This window comes from Panthera leo, chromosome D4, assembly GCF_018350215.1.
Source record: "Panthera leo isolate Ple1 chromosome D4, P.leo_Ple1_pat1.1, whole genome shotgun sequence".
NCBI lineage: Eukaryota > Metazoa > Chordata > Mammalia > Carnivora > Felidae > Panthera > Panthera leo.
In genome coordinates this window covers 44,020,752-44,046,437 of record NC_056691.1, presented here as the reverse complement: position 1 = coordinate 44,046,437, position 25,686 = coordinate 44,020,752, and the positions used below count along the sequence as shown (strand labels likewise).

General features: G+C 42.2%; 1 protein-coding gene across 5 annotated transcripts in view; it reads left to right on the top strand.

Moving 5' to 3' along the window:
- SLC24A2 (solute carrier family 24 member 2) overlaps positions 1-24,777 on the top strand; it is a 244,950-nt gene extending 220,173 nt beyond the window's left edge. For 4 of the 5 annotated variants that reach the window (XM_042912540.1, XM_042912541.1, XM_042912542.1 and 1 more), the window contains exons 8-11: positions 1,800-1,937; positions 11,387-11,476; positions 18,110-18,276; positions 22,455-24,777. In XM_042912540.1, the coding sequence (XP_042768474.1) occupies positions 1,800-1,937; positions 11,387-11,476; positions 18,110-18,276; positions 22,455-22,704 (645 nt within the window). In that variant the 3' untranslated portion in view covers positions 22,705-24,777. The remainder of the gene's footprint in view (positions 1-1,799; positions 1,938-11,386; positions 11,477-18,109; positions 18,277-22,454) is intronic. The other variant, XM_042912544.1, reaches the window with a different exon arrangement.
- Positions 24,778-25,686: the final 909 nt, after the last annotated feature.

Sequence of the window (25,686 nt, the reverse complement as noted above, 5' to 3'; positions counted from 1 at the left end):
TCTCAGAAGAGGAATTAGAGACCGTATGCCCAAGATTCCATCAAGATGAAGAAAAGAAAGCAGTGGATGGACCCACATGAATTGCAAAGCAAAGGAATCAGCTTTTGGTCTTGTTGACTTTATTGACTCCCTTCTTGTCAATTTCATTGACTTCTTCTCCAACATTTTTATTATTTATTTTCTTCTGCTTACTTTGGGTTTAACTTGCTCTCCTTTTTCTAGTTCCCTAACGTAGAAGCATAGATTGTTGTTTTTATCCTTCTTCTTTTCCAACGTCTTACATATAGCAAAGGGATGGAGAGCGTGAGAAGTATATTTAATGAGGATCCAGATGACCAAAACAAACTGTGCCAACTTCCCAATTCTTCCTTCTTACCTAATCCTCTTAATTCCCTCATATTTGCTGTTTATAAATTCTTTTACCCACTGCCAAGGACATATGCCCAAAGAGAAAGAGCCTGTTATTACCAACTTTTTTTCAGTATGGCTTAAGATTCCTTTTATATATATTTTATGTAAAAATATATATATATTTTTTTTTAATTTTAACTCTTGGAGAGAGAGGTGGGTGATTGTATACACCACTACAAATCCTTTTGGCAGTACTAGGGTTTAAATTAGAAATAAACATAACATCGCAATGTGTCGGGCCACATGCCCAGCCCTGCGTCTGGGTGAGTCCTTTTCCCCGATGCAACTGGCCCGAGCCTGCCAGCTCCTAGGGAGAGGGGTGCTGAGGGGTCAGTGCTGCTGCTGGAAATAGTGCACACTGCTGGAAGCAAGAGCCACGGGGGGCAGGAGCTTCACGAAGCCTGTGCGGGTTATTTATATGGTCTCAAAAGGAAGCATCCGTGGAAAAGTTCCTGTTGATATTTTTAGATCTGATGCTTGATCCTCCTGCTGCACTTTTATTTTTAAACAAGCAGGGAAGGGAGTGATTAATACTGTCTGCAGTGCTGTTTTGAAGGCTCGGAGGGCCCATATGACAGGCTGATGGTCAGCCTGCCAGGCCCGGAGCCACCTTCTGTCTCTTCTAGCTCTGGGACATCAGAAGCTGCTGACTTCAGCAGGTGGCACATAAAACCTTGGCCACTTGCTGCCAAGTCAGAAACTCTGAAGTTGAGCCCTGACTCTGAGGTCCTGTGCAGCTGACACTCACGGGTTCAGTGTCTTACTCTACTCCCATAGTCTGTTTCTCTGAGAATGGGACATATGTTTGTATAATAAGCCTTTGGCTGGAAGTAAAATGGTTTAGAATTTAACAAGATAATTGTGCAGATTAAAAATTCACCACCACACAGTAATCCATGAGCTTGACTATTCCAGGGCCTGAGAAGGGAGTTGAGTATTGTTACTGAATTGTTTCTACGGTTACTTTCATTTGCCTGCTCAAAATCACCGCTCTAAAAATACATAAATTTATTTGTTAGAAAAAAGATATATATGTGTAATTTTTGTTTAATTTTTAATTAAAAAAAAATCCTTCCCAAGGATTCCCATAATGAAACCTATAGCTTTGTCTTCAGGGAGAAGGGAAAGAGGAGAAGGTGGGCATTGGGAGTCTTTTGCTCTACAGAAACGGTTTCTCGTACAAAGTTCATGGATCGTAGATGTCACCCACTGCAGTTGAATGATCAGTTCACTTAAGTGAGAAGCTGAGGAGCGTTCAGGGAGAGAAAAGGAAGTTCCTAAGTTCCCATGGCTGTGCAATGTATTGTTTGTCCCTGGGCTCTTGTGGCCTGTGGACGTTGTCGTCTTTTTTATTTGTTTCTTCTTTCATCTCTGTTTTTCTACAACAGACCACGGAGACGGGTGAAGAGGAGGACCAGCCTCTCAGCCTGGCCTGGCCTTCCAACCCCCGCAAGCAAGTCACATTCCTAATTGTTTTACCCATAGTGTTTCCTCTCTGGATCACCTTGCCTGACGTCCGCAAACCTGTGAGTAAAGCACCGTTTGTTTCACCAACTCCTTGTGAAAAGCACGGTACATAGCAGTGTGATAGTCTGCTTCTATTTGCCTTAAAAGGGAAAGGAGGGGTGACATATATACACGTGTATGCTTATATATGTCTAAAATTTCTCCAGACAGAGGCACAATAAGAGTGATTGCTCAAGTTATCGAATTTATGTAACAAACCACCCTAAAACTTAGTGGTTTATTCCGCTTGTGGATCCTGCAGACCAGGAGTTCAAATAGGGTGCACTGGAGATGGCATGTCTCTGCTCCACGTTTGGGGCTTCAGATGGGAAGACTTGAATGGCTGTGGGATGGACTCATCTGGAAGTTTCTTCGCTGATGTGTCTGGTCCCTGGGCAGAGAGGATTCAAGGGCTGGGCTCAGCTGCAGTGGTCTATGGGAGAACCTAAATGTGGCTTCTCCACGTGACTTGGGCTTCTTCACACCATGGTGACCTCAGGATAGTCAGATGTGTTAGATGAGAGATCAGGGCTCCAAGAAGGATTGTCCCAACAGCAGAAGGCAGAAGCTGTGTGGTCTCTGATGACCTAGCCTGAGAAGTCACAGAGAGTCATTCCTACTATATTCTACGGGTCAAAGCAGTCATTGATTGTGTTGGTTAAAGGGGAGGAGACAAAATGTTTACTTAGAATATATCATTGTCATATAGGGTATGACACCCTTGGTGGGAGGAGTGTCAGAGAATCTGCAGCCGTGTTTTAAAACCACCATAGTGATTGTCTCTGAGAGGAGGAAATGAAGGTTTGAGGCAGGAGGGGAACTCACCTTTTGTTGAGTGTGTGCATGGATTATTCATTCAATTCAAAAATAATTTGAACAAATGCATTCATGTTGCATAAATGCTTACGTGTCTGATCTTCTCCATCCCGTATTGTTATCATTACTGTAATATTATTTTCTACCATTATTATGTGCCAGGTGTATTGAACACAATACCATCATATGATCTGCAAAATACAATCTAAATGTAGATCAAATCAAAAAAAGAGTTCTCCTACTATTAAATTGGATTCTTGGGCCAGGGCCCCAAAGGGTAAAGGAACTAAATGATAAGAAGTAGCTGTGCTTTTGTTTTTCTAGAGAGAGAGCGAGCAGAGGAGAGGGGCTGGGGGAAAGAGAGAGAGAGAGAGAGAGAGAGAGAGAGAGAGAATCTTAAGCAGGCTCCATGCCCAGTATGAGCCTGACGCTGGCCTCAATCCCCCAACCCTGGGATCATGACCTGAGCTGAAATCAAGAGTCAGACGCTCAGCTGACTGAGCCACCCGGGCACCCCAAGAAGTAGCTATACTTTTTATTACGGCCGTACACACTTCATTTAACAAAGGTATGTGCCTACTATGTATCAGACACTGCCCTAGGTATTTCCAATAAGCTATACTGTGGAATCCAGGAAACAGCTAGTGTAGGAAGGTGTGTATACACACACACACACATACACACACACACACACTTATTTGTTAATTTTATTTATATTTATTGTATATAATATTATATATTACTGGCATAAGTAGAAAGAATCTTGAGCACTAAGAAGTTAACTAACTCATGCCTAAACACTTCCTAGCAGATGGAGCTGAGATTCAGACCCAGGTCTGTGTGACTACACAGCCTGGGGTCCCCCTCATATTTCATGATACCAGAAAGTGGAAATCTGAGAACATCATTTCTGAAAGCACTTAGAATAGGATGGTGTGGTAACGTACAGCACAGTGGAGCGTAAGTCTTAAGAGCCCCACAGTGATCCCACTTTCCGCACTTGAAAAAGACAGAACAAAAATCCTGTCCCGTTGGCCTGGCCTATAAATAATCCAGCCCAGGAGAGAGCCAGTGTCTTATCAAGGACAGGCCAGGAAAGGACCCCCTCATGGAAGGACTCCCAACATTAGAGGCTTTCCCAGTAAAGGATGCATGTAATAGGTGTGGCTTACAAAGCAATATTTAGGTTTCTTTATTTGCAACGCGAGTGTAGAACATCTGCTCTGTGCAGAGGCCCGGATCCTGGAAACCTACGGCCAAATAGCTAGAATGTGTGGAGTTTCTTCTTGGCTCCCATCACATTGACATTTCCAAGATGTGTGTGCTCACATGTGCTCTCTTGCACTCTCTCTCTCTCTCTCTCTCTCTCTCTCTCTCTCTCTCTCTCCATTGCTCTATTGTTTGGGCCAGTGCTCTTGCACGGCCCCGGGGAGGAAAATCAGAGAGACAGACACGGTTTCCTAAATGCTCTCCTTTGTACGTCTAGTATGGTGTGACCCCAAGCAGAGGGGGCTGGCTGGCTGCTAAGGGAGCGTCAGCACACAAGCGCTGGAGCAGTCAGGGAAGCATGCAGGCATGGGAGGAAGGTGCCAGCCATCAAGGCCTGGGCTCTCGGGTTGGGTGGGACTCCTAGAGCAAGGGCTGGCAAAATTCCCAACCTCTCTGTGATCGGAGCTCAAAGGACAAGGAAGCGGTTAGAGAAGATCAGAGCTCTGAACCAGCAACTCCTGGACAACACACAGGACCCCACCATGGCAGTAGTTACCTGGATGACAACTTCTTTGGCTGATGCTATAATCCTGTTGGGTGCAAAGCAGGAAGATGCAGCTGTACGTGATGCTTTCCTTTGTACGACCACGGACCGGTCGTTCACCGCGCACACGCCTTGAGAGCCAGCCTCTGGGGCCCAATAGCCAATGGGGCTTTTGCTCCTTGCAACCTCAAGCACCATTCCCGGGATGGACCGGACTTTTTTCTCATTTTCTACATATGCTGTGTGCTATCCCAAGCAAAAATGTGACTCTGAGGTGAAGCATTTGGGTGTTTTTTAATTTCCTCAGCAAATATTTATTGAGTTAGTATTGTATGCCAAGCATCAAGCTTGTGCCCTAAGAGATAAAAAGACACAGAATTCACAATTCCTATGTTTAAGGACTTCTAAACTAAGTAGCAGAAACAAGGCATATAACTACAGAGGACAAATGCACAGCTATATCAGCGACAGGAGCTAGATTCAAACTGGAGTCTCCTGACTTAATATTGTTCTCATTCTACCATACTGACTACAGTGGGGTTTTTTTCCCCACATACCTCATGAGATACACAAGCTTGGGGAAGTCACGTCTCAACTTTGGACCTCAGTTTTCCTCCTCTGTGAAATAAAAGGGTGGAAGATCTCTAGACTCTCTGCCAACGATGACATTCTGTGATTAAGGAAAGCGTAAAGATATAACCATCAATACAGTATTATAAATTTTGTTTAATGTTTATTTTTGAGAGCGAGACAGAGTGCAAGCAGGGAACGAGCAGAGAGAGAGACACACAGAACCTGAAACAGATTCCAAGCTCTGAGCTGTCAGTACAGAACCAGATGTGGGGCTCGAACTTGTGAACCGCGAGATCATGACCTGAGCCAAAGTCGGACACTTAACTTATTGAGTCCCCCTAGGCACCGCCAGTATTGCAAATTTAAGGGGACCATACATCCCAGTTTGCCCAGAGTTGTTCCTTTAATCCCCAAGCCTGCTGGTTTAGAAGATGAATTATATGGTCATCCTTTGCATATATGAAATGCCAAATCAAAGAAACCATGCCAGTTGATACAAAAGCCAGGAAGTAGCTTCTTGATCATGCTTAGCACAGAAGAGTTTCATTAGGTTTGATCTTGATCTTGTATCAGTTAGCATCTGCTGTGTAACACACCACCCCAAAACTTAATGGCTTAAAAAAATAAGCAGTTTTTTAGTCCAGAATTCTGAGAACTGACCATTTGATCTGAGCTCAACTGGACAGTCCTACTCACTTATATGACTCAGGGCTTGTTGGTATAGGAGTATCTCAGCTACAAAAGCTCATCTGTGCACTACATGGTATCTTATCTTTAAGTAAGCTAACCAGAGCTGATTCACATGATGGCCAAGTTCCAAGGGCAGCAAGAATGAAAGCTGCAAAGTTCTCTTGAGATCTAGTTTGGTATCTGCATGCTGTCATTTCTATCACATTTTGTTGGTCAGAGACAATCAAGGCCAGCCCAGATTCAGAGGATGGGAAGATAGACCTCACCTCTTTTTTTTTTCTTTTTTTTAGTTTATTTATTTTGAGAGAGGGAGAGTGGGGGAGGAGCAGAGAAGAGAGGGAGACAGAGAGGGAAAGAATCCCAAGCAGACTCCATGCCTTCAGTGCAGAACCCGATGCGGGGCTCGAACTCACGAACCATGAGATAATGACCTGAGCCGAAATTAAGAGTTGGACGCTTAACCAACTGAGCCACCCAGGCACCCCGAGACCTCACCTCTTGAAAAGAGTTGTAAAGTGTCGTGGCCACTTATGCAGTCTACCACAGTCCTCATGCACTGCCACAAGGGCCTCTTGACAAGATATCGAGGGAGAGGAAAAAGAGAGGAGAAAATGATTAGTTAATAAACATTTGCTACTCTGGAGGGCCCTGTCGGCTCTGTCTCCTCAGTTTTTTTTTGTTTTTGTTTTTTAATTTTTTTTAACGTTTATTTACTTTTGAGACAGAGAGAGACAGAGCATGAACGGGGAGGGTCAGAGAGAGGGAGACACAGAATCCGAAACAGGCTCCAGGCTCTGAGCCATCAGCACAGAGCCTGACGCGGAGCTTGAACTCACGAACCACGAGATCATGACCTGAGCCGAAGTCGGCCGCTTAACCAACTGAGCCACCCAGGCGCCCCTCCTCAGTAGTTTTTGAATTACCCATAGAGATGAACATTCCAAACCTTGACGGTAATTACAAGGAAAACATGATTTTTTAGTATACATCCAGTTTCAGGGTAAACGGTCCTCCCACTTGTTTACTTGTTTTTATTTCCACCTCATTTATATGCAAATTATATGATAGTGTTTGTTGGATTATACACACTCCCAGCTCAGATTAATTCACTGGTACAGTCTTCTTAAAATAATGGCTTTGTTTTAAAAGTAAAAGAACTAAAATATAAATCTTGATGAGGAACAGGTCTTTGATAAAAATTGAAAATAACAAAGGAAATCAAGACCCCAAAAGTTATATTCTCTCATGACCTAGGACGGGCATTCTTACAAAATAGGAATGGATCTAAATAAGGTATCAAAACATGACTCATTAGAACTGGGAAAGTACCAAGAAGTCAGCTATATCTTTGCAATTTATGGCATTCATTGATTCATTCACCAAGTATTTATTGTGTCTGCTGTGCACCATGCACAGTTCTAGCAAGAATGAAGTGTTTGAGACCCAGAGAGGTTTAGCAACTTGTCCAAGCACATCCAGCAAGTAAGAAGCAAAGTCAAGACTCCCGGCCAGGTCTCAGCTGTGACTTTCACCTCTCTGACTTTCAGTCTCCTCATCTCTTAAAAACCAAAATGAGGATAAGATTATCCTATAACAACTGCCATGATTATCTGAGCACTTATTATGTGCCAGGCACTTTTGTAGACACTTTATGGGCACGAAGACCTGAGGACAACTAGATATGTTTTATTCCTCCCATTTTACAGATGAAAACCCTGAGGCTTTGAAGATGAAATAATCTGTCTCAGGTCACATCACTGGTAATAGGTGAGCAAGAATTTGAATACTGGTCGTATTAATTAGAGAACACACTTTTAATCTTTAATAGGATTATCTGGGGGACTTTTGTTAGATATGTATGTCCCAAAACCTTGCACAGAATAGATGCTAAGTGAGTATTTGTTGAATTTAAATCAGTAAGGATATGGCCAATTTGTGCAATCAGCTAATGTCCAGAAACGTTTTTCAAGCCAAGAAAGTATCACACTGATGTACTAAAAGCTTCTAATGAGAACATTAGCTGTCAATTAGACACATAAACCATTACATTGGGAACAAAATGGCCGGCACATGGACACAATTTGCTTTTTGCTAATTAGTATGAGGTTCATCCCAGCAGATGTTAGGATGAACCACCATTACTAACCAAAAATTGACATGTCAGACCTTGGCTTCAAGGGCTATTTTCTTTCTTCCAGTGAGACTGGTAACTAAATAATTGCACAAGTGCTACCGGGCAGTGATGTCTGGAACGAGACCATTGAGTCCAAATAAGGGGAGTGGATCAGAAAAAAATGAAAGAAGGAGGAATTACCTGGGTTGTGAGATTGGAAATTATAAGGTAGCTTGACAGTTGGGAAACACTTAACCAAACTGCTGGTGCATGAAAGGGTTGAAGCTTCCAAATCAGAGACAATATGGGAGGTTGGGTGAGGCAGATGGCCATACAGCTGGAATGCTGGTCTATATCTCCCTGAAGCTCTTTATATTTTCTGACATTCAGAGCACACGCTAGTATTATGATGATCATCATCATGTCTATAGCTGGGAATATTTTGAGCATCATTGGCCTTATTTTTCTTCAAGAACAAGTTTGTATAACCTACTTATTGGGAAGGCATGCTATAGTCAGACAGACTAGGCTTGAACTTCAGGTCTATTTCAAGATTTGCATACAGAGTAGGTACCTGGCCTTTACCTACCCCTAGTTTATGATGAAGACATGGAAACTTACAAATAAAAACTATCTTTAATTTATTTTCAGTGAGCCCCTAATAAAACACTAGGTACATATAGATGTCCATTAATTACAAATTGGCCTCTTGATCGAGGACCATAAGCATCAAATTTTAAATGAGAGAGGTTTTCTTTAGTATGTTGGTTTGAACTTAATTCCTTTACCTCCTTAGTCTGGTTCCTTAGTTGCTACCTTTTGACTAGGAATGTTCTATGGTTCAGGGATGATAATTTCGCAGATGAGAAGTATGTTCAAATAATTTGATTCTAACTTGTGACATTACATCAAATGAACAGACATGCAAAGGTATAATAAATAAAATAATAATTACATACTTAATAAATGAGATAGCGTAAAAAGTGAGCAATCTGTGAAATGAGGACTCTCCCAAGATCTCCTCTACATATACCATAAAGTATGGAGATGATGGGGTACCTGGGTGGCTCAGTCAGTTAAGTGTCCAACTTCGGCTTAGATCATGATCTCATGGTTTGTGAGATCGAGCCCCACATCGGGCTCTTCACTCTCAGTGTGGAGCCTTGCTCAGATCCTCTGTCTCCCTCTTTCTCTGCCTCTCTCTCTCTCCCTCTCTCTCTCTCTCTGTCTCTATCAAAAATAAATAAGCATTTTTTTTTAAGTATGGAGATTGTACTCCATTGCCTTATAGGATGTCCAGAATCAAGCTCACAGACCAGCTTCTGCTCCAATCACATGGGTGGCCCAACACCACAAGAAAAGCCCTTTCCTTCCCTGTGACACAGCCTGATCCTAGGAGCTGAAACCACCATCTCAGGATACTTGTACAGTGACTTGTGACCAGAAGAAAAGAACAGGAACTCCAATCAGCTAAACTCCGTGGCTGGGAAAACTGATTTCTTAGCACTGGCAATTCCAAGGCTCGGCGAGTCTGGCCTCCAAAACCCAGCTGAATGCTCAGCTTTAAAGGAACTTGCTCTCAGAAGAGCATGTCTCAACCTCCATTTTGAAAAATTGATGACTTTTCTTTCTATAACCCATTAAAGTGCTCAGGTCCCCAGAAAGGGCCTGAGTCTTTAGCCAAAATGTTTTCCTTCTAACACAGGGAAGGGGTGAGGGGCCACAGACCAATTTAATCAAGCCCACTGGTCTTCCAGACACTGAAACTAGCAGATAGCCCCAAAAAGGCAGCAGTCATTAAGAGAAAGAAATGGTTGTCATGAAATTTAACAGAACAATATGAATGATAATAAAAACATACATTGAAAACTTGCAGTTAGTAAAGAGAACATAAGCCTGTTTTGGGGCAATAGAGACTATGTCCATTATTATTATAGATCGTCAAGAGATTACTATGTACAAGTTTATCTTTTCCTTTTAATAAAGCTCTTAAAAGCCATGGCAGAAAGTGTTCTATGTGACTGCCCAAGGTCAGCCCTTTAGACAATTGAGGTAGCTTTCCTCCACGTCAACTCCAGGATTCACTTCTCTGGACAAAATTGGATGGCATTATCAAAGCAAAAAAATGAGATTGTTTCTCAAAGTGGAAAGCTTTGAAATAAAACACGTTTGTCAGTAAGAGGTGAGAGACTGAGCGCATTCTGCTATCTGAGCATGTTTTAAAGGGCCCCAGTTTTGCAAGAAAAAAGCCATCAACAAAACTCCACTACAATCCAGTGTAAACCTGGATCTCCCTGTAGTGGGATTAAGTTACAAAAAAAAAAAAAAAAACTGCATTTTGAGTATCTGATTTGGGTTAATATTTTAAGGAAACTAAAAATGCTCACTCTGAGCACTGAGTAATGTACAGAATTGGTGAATCACTATATTGCATTATATTATACACCTGAAACTAAGATAATACTGTGTGTTAATTATGCTCGAATTTAAAATATAAAAATAAAAAGTGCTCACACTCTAAGCCTGAGATTGCACAAAGGCCTGTGAACAAAGCAGAAAAGGACATAGTACAGTCAGGGGTGGAAAACAGGAGGGTAAACGTCCCGGGAGCATCTACTCTGCCAGCCCTGTGGACAGCAGTGTGCTGGGCCTCTGTTACTCCAGTCTGTAGGAGTGGTTCAAATATCCTGGAGGGTGACTGTCATCAAGAATGTATAGGGGCGCCTGGGTGGCGCAGTCGGTTAAGCGTCCGACTTCAGCCAGGTCACGATCTCGCGGTCCGTGAGTTCGAGCCCCGCGTCAGGCTCTGGACTGATGGCTCGGAGCCTGGAGCCTGTTTCCGATTCTGTGTCTCCCTCTCTCTCTGCCCCTCCCCCGTTCATGCTCTGTCTCTCTCTGTCCCAAAAATAAATAAAAAACATTGAAAAAAAAATTTTTTAAAAAAAGAATGTATAGAAACTATGATGATGGCTTCCTCTCTGTGGCTTTTCCCAGTAATTCATGGGACTGTAAGAGGAACCTGTTTTAGAATCTGTGGATCCTTCTTGTTAACAGCAATTAGTCACGTAGGTTTTCTGGCAAATGGATTGCTAGGATACATGGGGTGAAGCAATACCAACTGATGGATTCTGATGAACTTGAGCAGAAGACAGAAAAGGGAGCAGGAGAGAAAGGAAGGCTATGGGGTAGTCAAGAGATTGAGGGCAAGACTAAGAAACCAGGCCATGGAAAGGGCAGGGGCGGGGGGCATCTGAGCAGCCAGCAGCAGGAACAGACATTCTTTTCGAGAGACGTCCATCTCAGGCACTAGCTTGCTGATGATTTGGCTCCAAACAACATTCCTAAGAGAGAATCTTCGTGTCCCGGCCTAAACGCCGGGAGGGAGGGCCTTTTGATTGCGAAGCCTGTGAAGATGGGAGGGAATGAGGGAGGAGTAGCTGGCATTGGTGGTCTTAGCTTTAGTCTGCCAGATCCACCTCACTGGATGGCACTGACACTCTCGCCTCTTCCTGGTTCTCTTTCAGTCATCAAGGAAGTTCTTTCCCATCACGTTCTTCGGCTCCATCACCTGGATTGCTGTATTCTCTTACTTGATGGTGTGGTGGGCACACCAGGTAAGACCTTAATCGTAACACTCATCCGCCTGGTTCTTCTCGTGGTTGCCAAGTGGTTAATCAGTGTGTTTGTTTTTGGAAAGTGTCAGAATCGTACTGTGTCTGACAAGGTATATATTCCAGGACTAAAAGAATTTTACTCCACTCACCTTTCCCATCCCTCCTGGCCTTTTCCTGTAGCATGGAGTCAAATCAGCAGAACCCTGGACAGCCGTGTGGAAGACGGCAGCCTATCTCTTCTTGCCCCCTGCAACCTGAATCCAGGCCTACCTAGGTCTGGGAGGAATGTCAGGTTTTGCCTGACTCCGTGATGCTTACTTCCTCTTGGGCAGCCACTCACCTCGTGCTCTCACCAGCCTTTCCGATTGGCTGTAGGAACAGAACTGGAGACAAATTGGTCTCTTCCTTGAACCTCTGTTTACTATAATGAGGATGCATTTTGCTTTTACCACTTTTAACCCCGTACCAGTTATAGTGCCCATCACAAGAATAAACGCTCAGGAATTGTTTGTTGTCACACACATATGAAAGAATGAAACGCAAAACTTTTACATTCTCAGAGATGACAGTGGTAAACGTTGATTGAACGTGTACCAGATGCTGGATCATTCACATCCCTTCATCTTTGTGACTTGACAGTCACCCTGTACATAGGCACAAATCCTATCAAGGAGGTGCTATTATTATCCACATTTGTAGATCAAGGAGTTACGCTTAGAGCTAATAAGAAAACAGCTCGGGATCATATAGGTAGTAAATAGCAGAACTGAGATTATAACCCAGGGCTCTGACACTCCAGAACTCATGCTTTTAATCTCTATTATAAACTACACAAATTTCAAACTTCCCACTTGTATTCTTTGTTTAATATAGTCTTAAAATTATTATACTTGTTAGCATAAATAAAATATAGCAATTTGAAATAAGGAAATGTGAGAACATACATGGATATATCAAAAATGGTGCTGGGGCGCCTGGGTGGCTCAGTCGGTTAAGCGTCCGACTTCGGCTCAGGTCACGATCTCGCGGTCCGCGGGTTCGAGCCCCGCGTCGGGCTCTGGGCTGATGGCTCAGAGCCTGGAGCCTGCTTCCGATTCTGTGTTTCCCTCTCTCTCTGCCCCTCCCCTGTTCATGCTGTGTCTCTCTCTGTCTGAAAAATAAATAAACGTTAAAAAATTAAAAAAAAAATGGTGCTAAAATAATTGGTTTTTGATATGCCAGAATAAATGAGCTTAGACCTTTACCTCACACCATACTCAAAAGTTAACTCAAAGTGGATCATCATTCTACGTGCAAGTGCCAAAACTATCAAATGTCTAGAAGAAAGCAGAAAATCTACATGACCATGGGTTAGACAAAGAGTTCTGTGATATAATGCCCAAACATCCATAAAAGAAAAATCTAGTCAGTTAGACTTCATCAAAAGTAAAATTTATGCTTTTCAGAAAATACCACTTAAGTAATTAAAAGACAAACCCCAGACAGAGAGAAGATATTTACAAATTATATACATCTGATAAAGCACTTGTATCCAGGATATATAAAAATCTCTTGAAGCTCCATAATAGAAAGGCAGGGGGCACCTGGCTGGCTCATTGGCAGAGCATACAACTCTTGATCTCAGGGTCATGAGTTCAAGCCCCACATTGGGCATGGAGCCTACTAAAAAAAAAAAAGAAAGAAAAGAAAGAAAGGCAAGCATATACAGGCATCCTAATGTTTAAGATGGTCAAAACATTTGAAAGATATTTCATCAAAGAAGATATGCAAATGGATAATAAGCATAAGAAAACATGCTCGACATCATTATTCATTAGGGAAATGCAAATCAACACCACAAGGAGATGCCGCTTCACTCTCACCTAGGGTAGACATAATCAAAGAGACAGATAATAACAAGTATTGGAGATGATGTATAGAAATTGGGACCCTTATATATTGATGGCAAGAATGTAAAATAATGCAGCCACTTTAGAAAACAGTTTGGCAGGCCACAAAATGTTACACATAGAGTCATCATATGATCCAGTGGTTTCACTCCCTCTGTACCCAAGAGAAATGAAAACATCTACACAAAAATCTATATACACGTTTACAACAGCATTATTCATTATTGCCAAAGAGTGGAAACAACCCAAATGTCCATCAACTGATGAATGAATACAAAAAATGTGGCCTATCCACACAATAGAACACTATTCCACAATAAAAAGGGATGAGGCATTAATACGTGCCACATGTGAATGAACCTCTAAAATATTATGCTAAATCAAAAACGATAGTCACAAAAGAGCACATGTTGTATAATTCCATTTATATGAAATGTATGAAAAGATCATATGTTGTATAATTCCATTTATATGAAATAAGCAAATCTATAGAGACAGAAAGTAGTTAATGGTTGCCTAGGGTTGGGGAGGTTGGAGGGAAATGGGTATGCTAATGGGTACGGGGTTTCTTCCTGGGATGAAGAAAAAGTTCTAATTTTAAATTATGGTGAGAAGCTATTCAAGTCTATAAGTATACTAGGATATTGAATACACACTTTAAGTAGATGAGTTTTAAGTTATGTGAATTATATCTCAATAGAGTTATCTAGAAATAAACACAAGATACCACTTCACAATCATTAGGATGGCTATAATTAAAAACACAGACATACGTTGATGAGGATGTGGAGAAATAGGACTTCCAACTCCCGCTATCAGCACAGAGCTTGCTTGGGATTCTCTCCCTCTCTCTACCCCTCCCCCACTCGCATCTGCACTCTCTCTCTCAAAATAAATAAATAAACTTAAAAAAAACTCACAGAACTATTCTTAAAGGGTGAGTTTTACTGAATGTAAAATTAGACTTTACTATATGTAAATTACACCTTAATTTAAAAAAAAAAAAAAAGAACATACAACATCATTGAAAAAAATCTGCTGGAAATGTCAGCTAATATACCCACTATTATTCCTACAAGATATTTATATTATTCCTACCCTGGTTATTTTATGATGTTTGACTTCAGATTATTCTTCCAGGATATTTCCAAAACATTGTTGATCCTCAAAGAAGTTCTACGTGGCCCAAAGTCATGATTTTCCACATTCTTTGAAAGTCATTTGCCACCAAAACTGCATAGAAATCTTTGTAGAAGATGAGCCTCAGCCTCCAGATTTCCAGGCTAGAAGGACTCTTTGCCATTTATAACATGTAATGGCTTTTCATTCTGTAACTATTTTCATTCTTTAATGTACTGATAAAAAAGTGGATTTTATTCTCTCTTATTTTCTGGATATTTCATCTTTTTCTAACTTTTTAATGATTATCTTAATTCCATACTCTTGCTTCCTTTTCATTCTTGTAGAAAAATGCAAACACAATGCCTAGAATAGTATTACCAAAAGGGCCCAGAAATATAAAGTGCATAAAGAGAAACCTTACTTTCTAGTAATGAATGAGAAGTTTCTCTGTCTTTTCTCCTATAGAAATGCTTTTCTCTTTTAAGACATCCAGACATCCGATCAAAATAGCACATTCTGTTCTAAGAAGTTTGGCTCTAATTCTGCTGTTTGTACAGAATTTTTTGAGCTATAAAAGCCATAAAGATAACAAATACACCATTTGGTGCTCAACTGTTTTGTTATCCACAGCCTTACCAACAATAAATGCTATTTAATATCTTTATTTAGCTACTGTTTGGCCAAAAATAGATGCCCCTTACGTTAAATGCTTTATGCATATTTCCCCTTAGTTTTCATTACTTTTTATTCTTTTTGTATCATGAAATTAGTAAATGTCCTCAGTGATGAAAACGTGGTTAAAATCCATCCTGCATCTAATAGGAGAAGTTAATTCTAAGGGTCAATACGACCCTGTGTCTCATTTAGCCAATGTGACATTGGCTCCTGAAACCAAGATAAGGAACTACATCATGCCATGTTCAGAGCAGCACTGGATATGGATTCTGAGTGGCCCCATCGTTTATTTCGATTGGAAAACAAAGGAATTCCCAACAGACTGCTGATGTCCTTTCTAGCTCTAAACTTCTCTGATGATGCCAATTTGATCAGTGCTGTCCCATCTACGCACCGTGCCTATCATCCTGCCTCTTGCTCATGGAAAACCAAAGTCAGTGAAATGTTCTTAAAATGTGCCTATGAAGACGCGTTGTCAGACAGCAAAAGTGTTTCTACAGCCATGCAGATTCATCAAGAGTGTGACGTAAAATAAAAAGTCTTCGTTATTCTCATGATTTCTCACATTATGGACTGATGCCTACTAAACCAGCTTCTGTCTGAAGAGCCCAGAGCCAGAGCCCAATGGCTGCAGGCTGATAAGTTGGAGAGGGAGAGGAGTAGTGCCTGAGTTATCATAGCTGATAGTTACTGAATATTTACTTGATACCTGACCCTTGCCATTTGCTCTGTATGCGTCATCACATATAATCATCACAACGACTCTGAGGGTTGGATGTTATAATCCCCATTCTACACGTGAGAAAAACCGAGGCTCAGGAAAGTTGGCTACCACGTACTAGGAGCGGCAGGCTAGGATTTGCACCCATGTGTCCTTCTATCCATCCAAGCCATCACTCTTAACCACACTACCATACCACCCCTCTGCAGTTTCTGCATTTTTTCTGCCTGTGGAGTCATTCAAACTCCAAATATAAACGTTGCTTTAAAATAGCCACTGCTTTAGAACTCCCTCAGAGAATCACCCTGTTTATTGGGGGTGACAACCATTGACTCAGCATCTTCACAGTCTTTGAAAATGTTTCACTCAAGATCTAACTCAAAAAATAGGTCAGCAAGGAGAGTTTTGCTCAAATAGGGCACTCCTGTGTAGAACTCTTACTTAATTTTTTTCTAGGAGAATCAGCAGAAAACACGCTAGGGAAATCACCTAAGTACGTAGATGGATTTATTTATTCAGCAAATAGGTATTGAGAGACTACTAAATACAGGCTATGTTCTGTGGATTAAGGAGACCGTAGTGATCAAAGTAGGAATTCTGCTTGCATGGGACCTCCTTTCTGATGGAGAGCAGTGAATCTTTGCTCTGTGAGGTCAGGATAAACTAGTTCAGCTAGCCAGGCTCTAGAGCAGGCGTGACCACCAAAACAAAAATAGCTCCCAACTATGCTTTTAAGTTCATGGAAACTAAGCTATTACTTACAAATCACAAAAGGTATTTTGAAATGAGTATATCCTAGGGGCGCCTGGCTAGCTCAGTCAAAAGAGTATGCAACCCTTGATCTCGGGGTCATGAGTTCAAGCCCCATGTTGGATGTAGAGATTATTTGAATAAAACTTTTAAAAAAGAAAGAAAGGGTCACCTGGGTGGTTCAGTCAGTTAAACGTCCAACTTCCGCTCAGGTCATGATCTCAAAGTTCATGGGTTTGAGCCCCACGTCACGCTCTGTGCTGACAGCCTGGAGCCTGCTTCAGATTCTGTGTCTCCCTCTCTCTCTGCCCCTCCCCTGCTCGTGCTCTGTCTTTTCCTCTCTCTCAAAAATAAATAATAAACATTAAAAAAAATTTAAATAAATAAATGAATTTATTCTATTCCCTAAAAACCCTTATTCTTTCATGCTACTCTGGCCTTCTGCATTTTTTTCAAAAAATGATGAATGTCATAGAGTAGGCCATTGAAAACCAAACTGAAGGCACTATCTTAAAAGTTTTCAGAACTGCAGTTCACCAACTCCAGAAAATACATAGAGCTTTTAAAAGTCCCGGGAAGACAAAAAAATTTGCTCAAGAGGATGTAGGAGCCTCCATCTGGGATTAGACCAACTGTCCAAAATAGACTTCATCAGTGTTAAAAGGCAAAGACCAGAATAAAACATAATAACCATCCCCCATCATTTTTCAGTAATGATGTACTATTTGCAAAGGGATTTTCCACAAATGATCACTTAGTCCTCCCAACCACTTTGTAAGGTAGGTACTATCATCCCCGCTTTAAGCATAAGAAAGCAAGGATTGAAGACATTATACAATTGGTTAAGTTAATGATGGGTTAAATTCTTAACAAATGCCAGAGCCGGGTCTTGGACTTCTGATTCTGTAACTGATGGTTTCTCCACAGTTGCCTTCCTGATTTACAGTTGTGTGTTACCAAGCCCCAAAACACCCCAAATCAAGTTTCCCATGGAAGTAATAGTCTGAAAGTGTTCAAGAGTGGGTTATAGACACTAGGAGATGTCAAAGAAAAATGGGAACCCTGGATGTCAGTCCTTAACCTTCAGTTGTTAATCCAAAGGCAAATCGCTACAGGATTTGGTACCATTGTCAGCCCCTGGCCTCTGGAGCCAATGGCCAGTTGGCTTTTATAACTCTCTTCTGCCTCCCTTGCACAGAATTATTAGATACCATATAATGACTGCACTCAAGCCCTCTATAGCTCTTTCTTGAGATTATCTGTTTAACCCTGGTGTGAAAATTCCTGATCTCTTGGGTCTAAATATGATTAAAGTGTGAACTCCTCTATGGCAGTGATTGTGGCTTACTCTTTTTTATCATCTCATCACTCTGCACAGCATGGATAGGAATTCATCAGAAGGGAGTTGCACTGAAATGTGGGTTTGATGGTTTGGTGACTTCAGACACTCACATGTGTCCCTGCCATTACATTTAGGTTGGAGAGACAATTGGCATTAGTGAAGAGATTATGGGCCTGACCATCTTGGCTGCTGGAACCTCCATCCCTGATCTTATCACCAGTGTCATAGTGGCCCGGAAGGGGCTTGGGGACATGGCTGTGTCCAGCTCTGTTGGAAGCAACATTTTTGACATCACTGTAGGGTGAGTAGAGATAGTTTTATGAAGGTGCACACACCAGCTCAATTGCTGTCTTTGTCCTCTGAGAGGCTGTGGAGATAAAACCGGGATCTTTGAGCCCAAAACTAACCAATACCAGTAGAAAGTAATGGGAGTACCATTCAAGTTCGCTAACTCCATTTTCAATTTTCAGAGACCTTAATGAAGAATAAGTTATCCCTAGATAGGCAGAAACACACACCAAGTACAAAGTGGATGTTGTAAGAAATACTTTAAGAATTTTGCTTATATAACGGCGTTGGCTACAAGTTATGAATATTCAGCATTCAGGTATGATGGAGATAGTTTTACTACATTTTTTCCCATATCCTAATTCTAATTAAAGTCCCCACCAGCCTCGGATGAGATTTGGATTATAAAACAGATTGGAACAAGCAAAAATATCCCATCTCCTTCTTTGGAAAATGCTGGCAGGTTTGGCGTTATCATTTATGTATGCTGCTGATAAAGATATTCTAAGTTTTTTGAAAGTCAGAAGATGAGATCTGTTCTTACGGTTAAGCAAATGGTAGTTCTCAATATGAATAATCTCTAAAGCGGATCAGATTGGGGTGGGATGCTCTTATCTCTGTCATGTCATTTAACTTGTCAGAAGTAAAAGTAGTCTGATGCATAACCCTGAATGAGAGAGAACCCCTGAGAAGGTAAGACATTGGGGTGTTTTCCTTCTGTTCCCAGAACTGGGCTCTTGACACTTGAATTTAGAAACTCACTAAAATGGATCTGCTGTTTCATTGAACGTCTTGAATATCGTTCTCTCTTGTACCTTTGCATTACCTGTGTTTTTCACTCAGTGTCTACTTTGTGCACCGTAAGTACATTTTTATCCACCTAAGCCAGACAATGATCCTGTGACATATGTATGATGATCCCCCATTTTTCAGGCCAGGCAGCTGAAAAGCACAGAGTTCACAAAGCTAGTAAGTGAAACAGCTGGGGTTTGGACACAGTGTCTCTCAGCCACAACACTGTCTGCATTAAACCCTGCCCTGAGCTTCCCCTGTCTTAACCACCTTTGAATTCCAAAGGTGCCCTCTGCTGCCATTATTTCCTTCCTTTGCAGGCCCCTCTCACATGAGATTCGTCCCTGCTTGTCTGCCTGGAAAACTCCAACTTACCCTACCAACGTCAACTCAAATCTCAGCTTTCCTCATTCCCTTGGGCCTGACCAGGGGACTCCTGCTCCTGTGTACTCTCTGAACATCGTACTCTTGTCATGGTCACGTTTATCAGTCTGCCCACTAGACTGTGAACTGGTCAAGAGCAACAGCTCCCCAAAGCCTAATACGATGCCTAATGCATGGTGGTGCCTTGACAGACGTTTGCGGACTGAATGAATGTATGTGTGACGAATGCCTTAAAAGGTGTATGTTTTAAAGGAAGGGCGTCTCTAGTAGAAAGTGTTTCTTAGTTCCGCTGCTTACACATTTAGACTAGTTTTCTTGATCAGTCTCTTCTAAGAAGGAAAATAAGATGTGCTATAGTAAGTACAAAGGGAGAAAATCTTACAAGTAGGGAAAAATTATAGGACGTTTTTGTCATGTTTTTGAAAAATAAGTAGTCTAGGGAATTGCAAGATGTCTTTGTTCACTGTTCTTAAATTGGATATATAGTAACAGGTTAGATGAAGGTTGCAAGATACCACCTAACCCTACTACCCAGAAGCAACATTTAATTTTTGTATGTTCTCTTCCAAGTATTTCACAAAGTTTTCCAAGTCAATATTCAGTTTTGTCCTTTTGGAGGGCTTTTGTTTTTCTATTTCAAAGCCATTTATGCCTGGCACAAAGTAGGCATCTCTTATTCAATTAGTAAATCAGCTATTTTTCTAGGTTCTTTTATAACCCTCATAAATAACATTTTATCACTTCACAATATTTCATCTTGTTGGTTTTCAGTTTAGCCATTATTTTTTTGTTTTTTCCAATTTTCTGCTATGATGGGTGTTTTCATGAAGACCTTTATGCAGAAAATATCTTTCAGCTATTTTTATTAGGATAAACTAATGAATTAAAGATTATGAGCATTTTAATGGCTGTTGATGTGTATTTTTAAAAAAGTCCTTTCTCAAGACTTTATACCAATTTATGAACTTGTTAGCAATATATTGAATATAAAAGGTATTTCATAGTCTTATTGGCATTTTCTCCATGCTTATAATATTAATATACACTCATGGTAAAGGACTGAGTAAATACATATAGAGCATAAATAAAAATCAATGATCATTCACCACCCTGCTTTAGTCCATATATAGTTTACATTGCTGAAAATGCATTGCCATTTTTATGTGCATCCTTCATTTTAACCGTAGAATCATATCATGAGTATTTGCCTACATCATTATAAGCGTATGGTTTTTAATGGCTACATAACATTAACTTGGCTTAATAGTTCGCTATTTAACTAGTTTTTTGTTATTGGAGATTAAATTTTTCACTCCTCAAAACAACACTGAAATGATCATTTTTCTGCATGAAGTTATATCTGCCTTTCAAATATTTCTTATGCTTGATCCCTAGCGATAGAATCTATCGGTCAAAAGGCATGAACAAAATGTAATTTTTTACTACAAAGGGCTTCTACCTATTTGTAGTGCCATCAAGCACAACTTCACGGGAACTGGGTGTATATGTGTGCATGTCTCGCTTAATAAGAATACGATGGCTTTGGTCTTTTTCTTCCTAAGAGAATGCAGGGGTGGAAGAAGCGCTCCCCAGAACAAGTCCCTAGTGGGGGTTTTCATTTTTGAGCACTCCACCCAACACACACACCCCCACTCCCACTTTTCCTGACTTTCCATCACTGACGGGAGGATGCCAGGGCTGCCCCCTCCTGCCGAAAGCTGGAACCGCACCATGTTCCCTGAGCTGGCCTGTGGAGCCCCTCCCCTTCTGACATCTCCGTAAAGTGAGCACCTCCAAACCAGGCTGTAGTGGGCAAACCACCTGTACTGACTACTGTGGGGCGGTTGTATCGATCACTTCACCTTGGCCCAGGTTAACATATGTACCCAGATGGGGGCCTGCGTGCGCCAGGCCCTGGGTATTCAAAGTTACACAACTCGTGGGCTCTGCCTTCACATGCTCTCTCCAACTGAGGAGACCAGATGTGTAAACTCACTACCCCTTTCATCTCATTATTTCTCTCAAGATATCTTCTTTTCCCTTGGAGAATGTTGTGTTTCACCTCTTCTTCCATATTCCTGAGGTCAGGCCAAAACTGAATCTCCCTTAGCCAAAGGCTAAGGCTCTGCAGCAGCCTCACCCAGCTGGGTGGCTGGGTCCTTGTTTCCCCAGCCAACGTTCCATCATTAGGCTCAATGGATAGAACTGCGTCTCACTCGGCCACCTGGAGAGGCCCAGGCAACATGAGTCCCATGTTTTCGGCCATTTTTCTCTTGCTCAGAGTCCTAACTCACTCTCAGGGTTGCACCTGGCCATTAGCTTTTCTGATGTCTTCCAGAGTTGCCACTCTGGATAGAAAACAAAAGATGTTACCAGATTTTTAAAAGTCAAATGCCAAGGGAGAAAACACCTTTTTAAAAATCACATCACAAATGTAAGAAACCGTCTTCCTCAAATATTTCAGGAAGACCACTTCTTAGTGAAACGGTTGTCCCATCTTTTCCAGAATAAACCTCAGACAGCTATATTGTATCATGTATCATTTTTCACTTGCGTTAGATCAGTTGAGTCAGTGCTATTCTCTGTCTCCATTCCTAAAAATAATGTTGCCATTTTCACCACTGATGTCTATGCCTTTTCTCCATTTGTATTTTCCTTCTCCTGCCCTGTACAGATCTTCCAGTCCACCTTTTCCGGGGCTGAGAGCAATTTGAATCTAACTAGGAAAAAACACCCAATTATTTCAGATCACATCCAGAAATCACCCGCAGTGGTCACAGCTCCGAGCTTACTCAGCTATAGAACAAATTCCCTCTTCTCCCTAATTCAGTCAGGAAGTAGATACAGGTTTCTGAAGTTCACGTGACTTCCTTATGTGATTTCCTGGGCCAACCGCACACAAGGCATAGTGAACCCAAAAAGACACCCTTTTCAGATTATGGATTCCAGGAAGCTGATGCTGTGTCCTGTGCCTTCTTCATCGTGTCTGACTGCTACCCCCGTCTTTCCTCACAGGCTTCCACTGCCCTGGCTCCTATATACCATCATTCACAGGTTCCAACCAGTGGCTGTCAGCAGCAATGGCCTCTTCTGTGCCATTGTCCTCCTCTTCATCATGCTGCTCTTCGTCATCCTCTCCATTGCCCTCTGCAAATGGCGGATGAACAAAGTGCTGGGCTTCATCATGTTCGGCCTCTACTTTGTGTTCCTGGTGGTCAGCGTCCTCCTAGAAGACAGAATTCTTGTGTGCCCTGTCTCCATCTAGTAGGAAAAGCCATATCCTGAACCAACAGCGTGGATGGCCCCTCCCTGCCCTGGGTTCTAGGCTCCTTGACCTCTCCAGAAGAGGCAGCTGGCACACAGCCGTGGGCATTTCAGAGCGTCCCTCACTAGCGGATTTGAGGATGGATGGATTTACGCTGGGCCCACTCATTTCACGAGCTGCTGCCAACCTTGCCTACTGAAACAGCTCCACACAAGAACCGTCCATTTTGGGGCTTCTCTCCGATTCACCACTGACAGGTACTCCTCGCTGGTCGGAGGTACATTCATTGTAATGATGCAAACAATGACAGAGGCTCTCTCTATATACACATACAAAATATACAAATTATAAATAGATGCATATGAACATACCCCCGCCTGCTCCTGTATTATACCTCTCCTTTCATACCTATAGAGTCATACATACCTGTATACAAACACAAAGAAAGAAAAATTTTATATATATATATAAATTTTATATATATATATATAAAATCATCACATATATATATAAATACAAATGCATCTTTTCAGGGATAGCTCTAGTATATTTATAGCACCTATTTGAAGAGGGGCATCAGCCTTCAGTCTGAGCTTTACCTCTTAAGTACAAGAGGTAAACTAATAGAATCATTGCTGTGACCTTCAGCCTACCTTGGACTTATTGGGATCCTGCCGGGCAACGTGGATGTTTTAGAGGAATATGTTGCAGGAGGGAGGGCTTGGTGGAGAGGGTCTGTAGGGACCCTGAGCTGAGACCTCCAAAACATTCCCACCAGCCAAACAGTGAAAACTATTTGCCCACCCCTGCTGGGCACGCTGACCAAAACCCATGGGGCCACTTGGGACAGACAGAGGTAAAACCCAGACTGGGTGGATATTGCTTTGGAGGCAGGGGAGAGGTTACCAGGGTTGGGGTTTTTTGGAGTTTTTTATATATATTGCCCCAGCATGCAAGTAGAAAATGTAACTGCAAACCAAATTAGTGCTCTCCTAGGACAACAAGACTATATAAACTGAACCTATACTGTTCTAATGCATGTCCCATTATCATCAAAAGGGGGGGGACAGATTTAACTGTGATTGTCATTTAGGTGTATTTTGATGCTAAGGGCTCACATATCATCAAAATGCCTGCCAAGAGAGCCTGGGACAGGTGATAAGAAATATCATCCAGTAGAGGGGCTCAATGGAACTTGCCACCTAATGGGAATATAAGGGCATGGTTCTTTAAAGCATCTTCCAGTGCGGTTCACAAAGGGCTTCAGTGTCTAAATAAATTATTATTCCTGCAATAGAAATAAACAATCTGATCTATAGTGCTTGGGTCGAGGCAGCTTAGAGATGTTTGGAAAGGCATCTGTGCACCCCGTGCACTGAGGAAGGTTTCTGAGGCCTATGTTTAGCGGTGCCAGGATGAGGGGGTGGGTAGAGCCCAGGCAAAACCTGTGTTTCTCCCTCCATCGAGACCCTACGTGGGACTCTTGCTGGCTTAGAGAGTCCACCGAAGACGTCTTCACGCTGGCCTCAAGCCAGTCACTCCAAGGTTTTGATCTCCTGATTTTGCCAGCATTCACGTGACATTTTCATTTCGTTCACTCCATGCCCCCAAATTCTGTTTGATACCTTGTATGATTTCTCAGATCTGTGTCAATAGAAAATAAAACCGTCAGGGGGAAGAAAAGGCAAAGTGAAATCAATGAGAAAATATAGATTTTCATGTCTCCACGTCATGCTTTCCTTATAATCAGTTGAAAAAGAAAGTAGAGGATGGCCCATTATTCTGTACCCACCTTCCATCTCAGCTGGGACACACCACACGCGACATGTGTTCTTGTCTCCGGCTTACCGTGTCCCTGATACCTGCTATGATCCTGTCGTGAGCACATACCTCCTAACACAGGGAGACAGGATGCAGAACTCACAACCAAATAGAGAGGAAGGGAGACCCAGATCAGGCTCACTATTCCTTCCACAGAACCCCAGCTCACTCCACAGAGCGTGGCAGTAACAGGCAGTGTCCCTCATGGCTCTTCGCCCCCAAGCGAAAAGCACTTCTGAGTGGAGGCTCATGTGGGAAAAACAAGAAGTCAAGATGGCTGCCACGCAGGAGACGAGACTTCGAGTCTCTCCAGCTTTGCCAAGTCAGGTGTTCAGTTGTGTCAGAAAAACCTGCGTCTCCTTCATCAAGGGCAGGATGTTGTATTGAGGCAGGAATTTGTGCTATTTCCTTAGGGTGAAAGAGAATGGGTGAGTGAACTTCTTGTTCAAAACTGTGGTTGGTTTCCCTGTGCATTACTTGAAGGGGAGCAAACTGGGTCCTTGCGTGAGTTACGTTTTATTGGGTGGTCTGTTATTCAAAAGAAGGTTTGAGTAGGGGACTGTAACTCAACTGCACATAAACTATGTGAAGCCAAAAAGGACAAGGGAGACCCACCGCGGCCCTGTTCTTGGGCCGGCACTTACTAATGTCCCCTGCCTCCTCACTCCCTCCCATTCATTCCCAGCTCACAGTGAAGACCCATCCAGGCAGCCACAGAGCATTTTACTTGTTTGGGGCTCCATTCCAGGGGAGGTGTTGTGGTCATTGATGAGAAGTTGCACTTGAAAAGACCATGCTTCCCAGCCCATTCCCACCCCTGTGACATGCACTGAGCACAATGTACGACAAGCAGTGTTCCCTGGCTGGCTGGTGTGCAGGCACCCTTCCCCTGCCACTGCCTGACCCAAGCATGTGTCTGTGGGGTGATGTGTTGGGCCGGGACAAATCCAGAGAGCAGTGTATAGAATGCAACAGTGAATCTTTAAAAACAATCAAACCACTAACGTAATTATGAGAAAGAACTTTCCTGAGCAGGTCACCTCCAACACTTCCCCTGCATGTCTATGCATATACTTATATAAATACGTCTTTATGCCACATCTATACGTACACAGTCACGTCGTCATTTACATCATCAGCCTCTGACCCAGTCACCTTCAG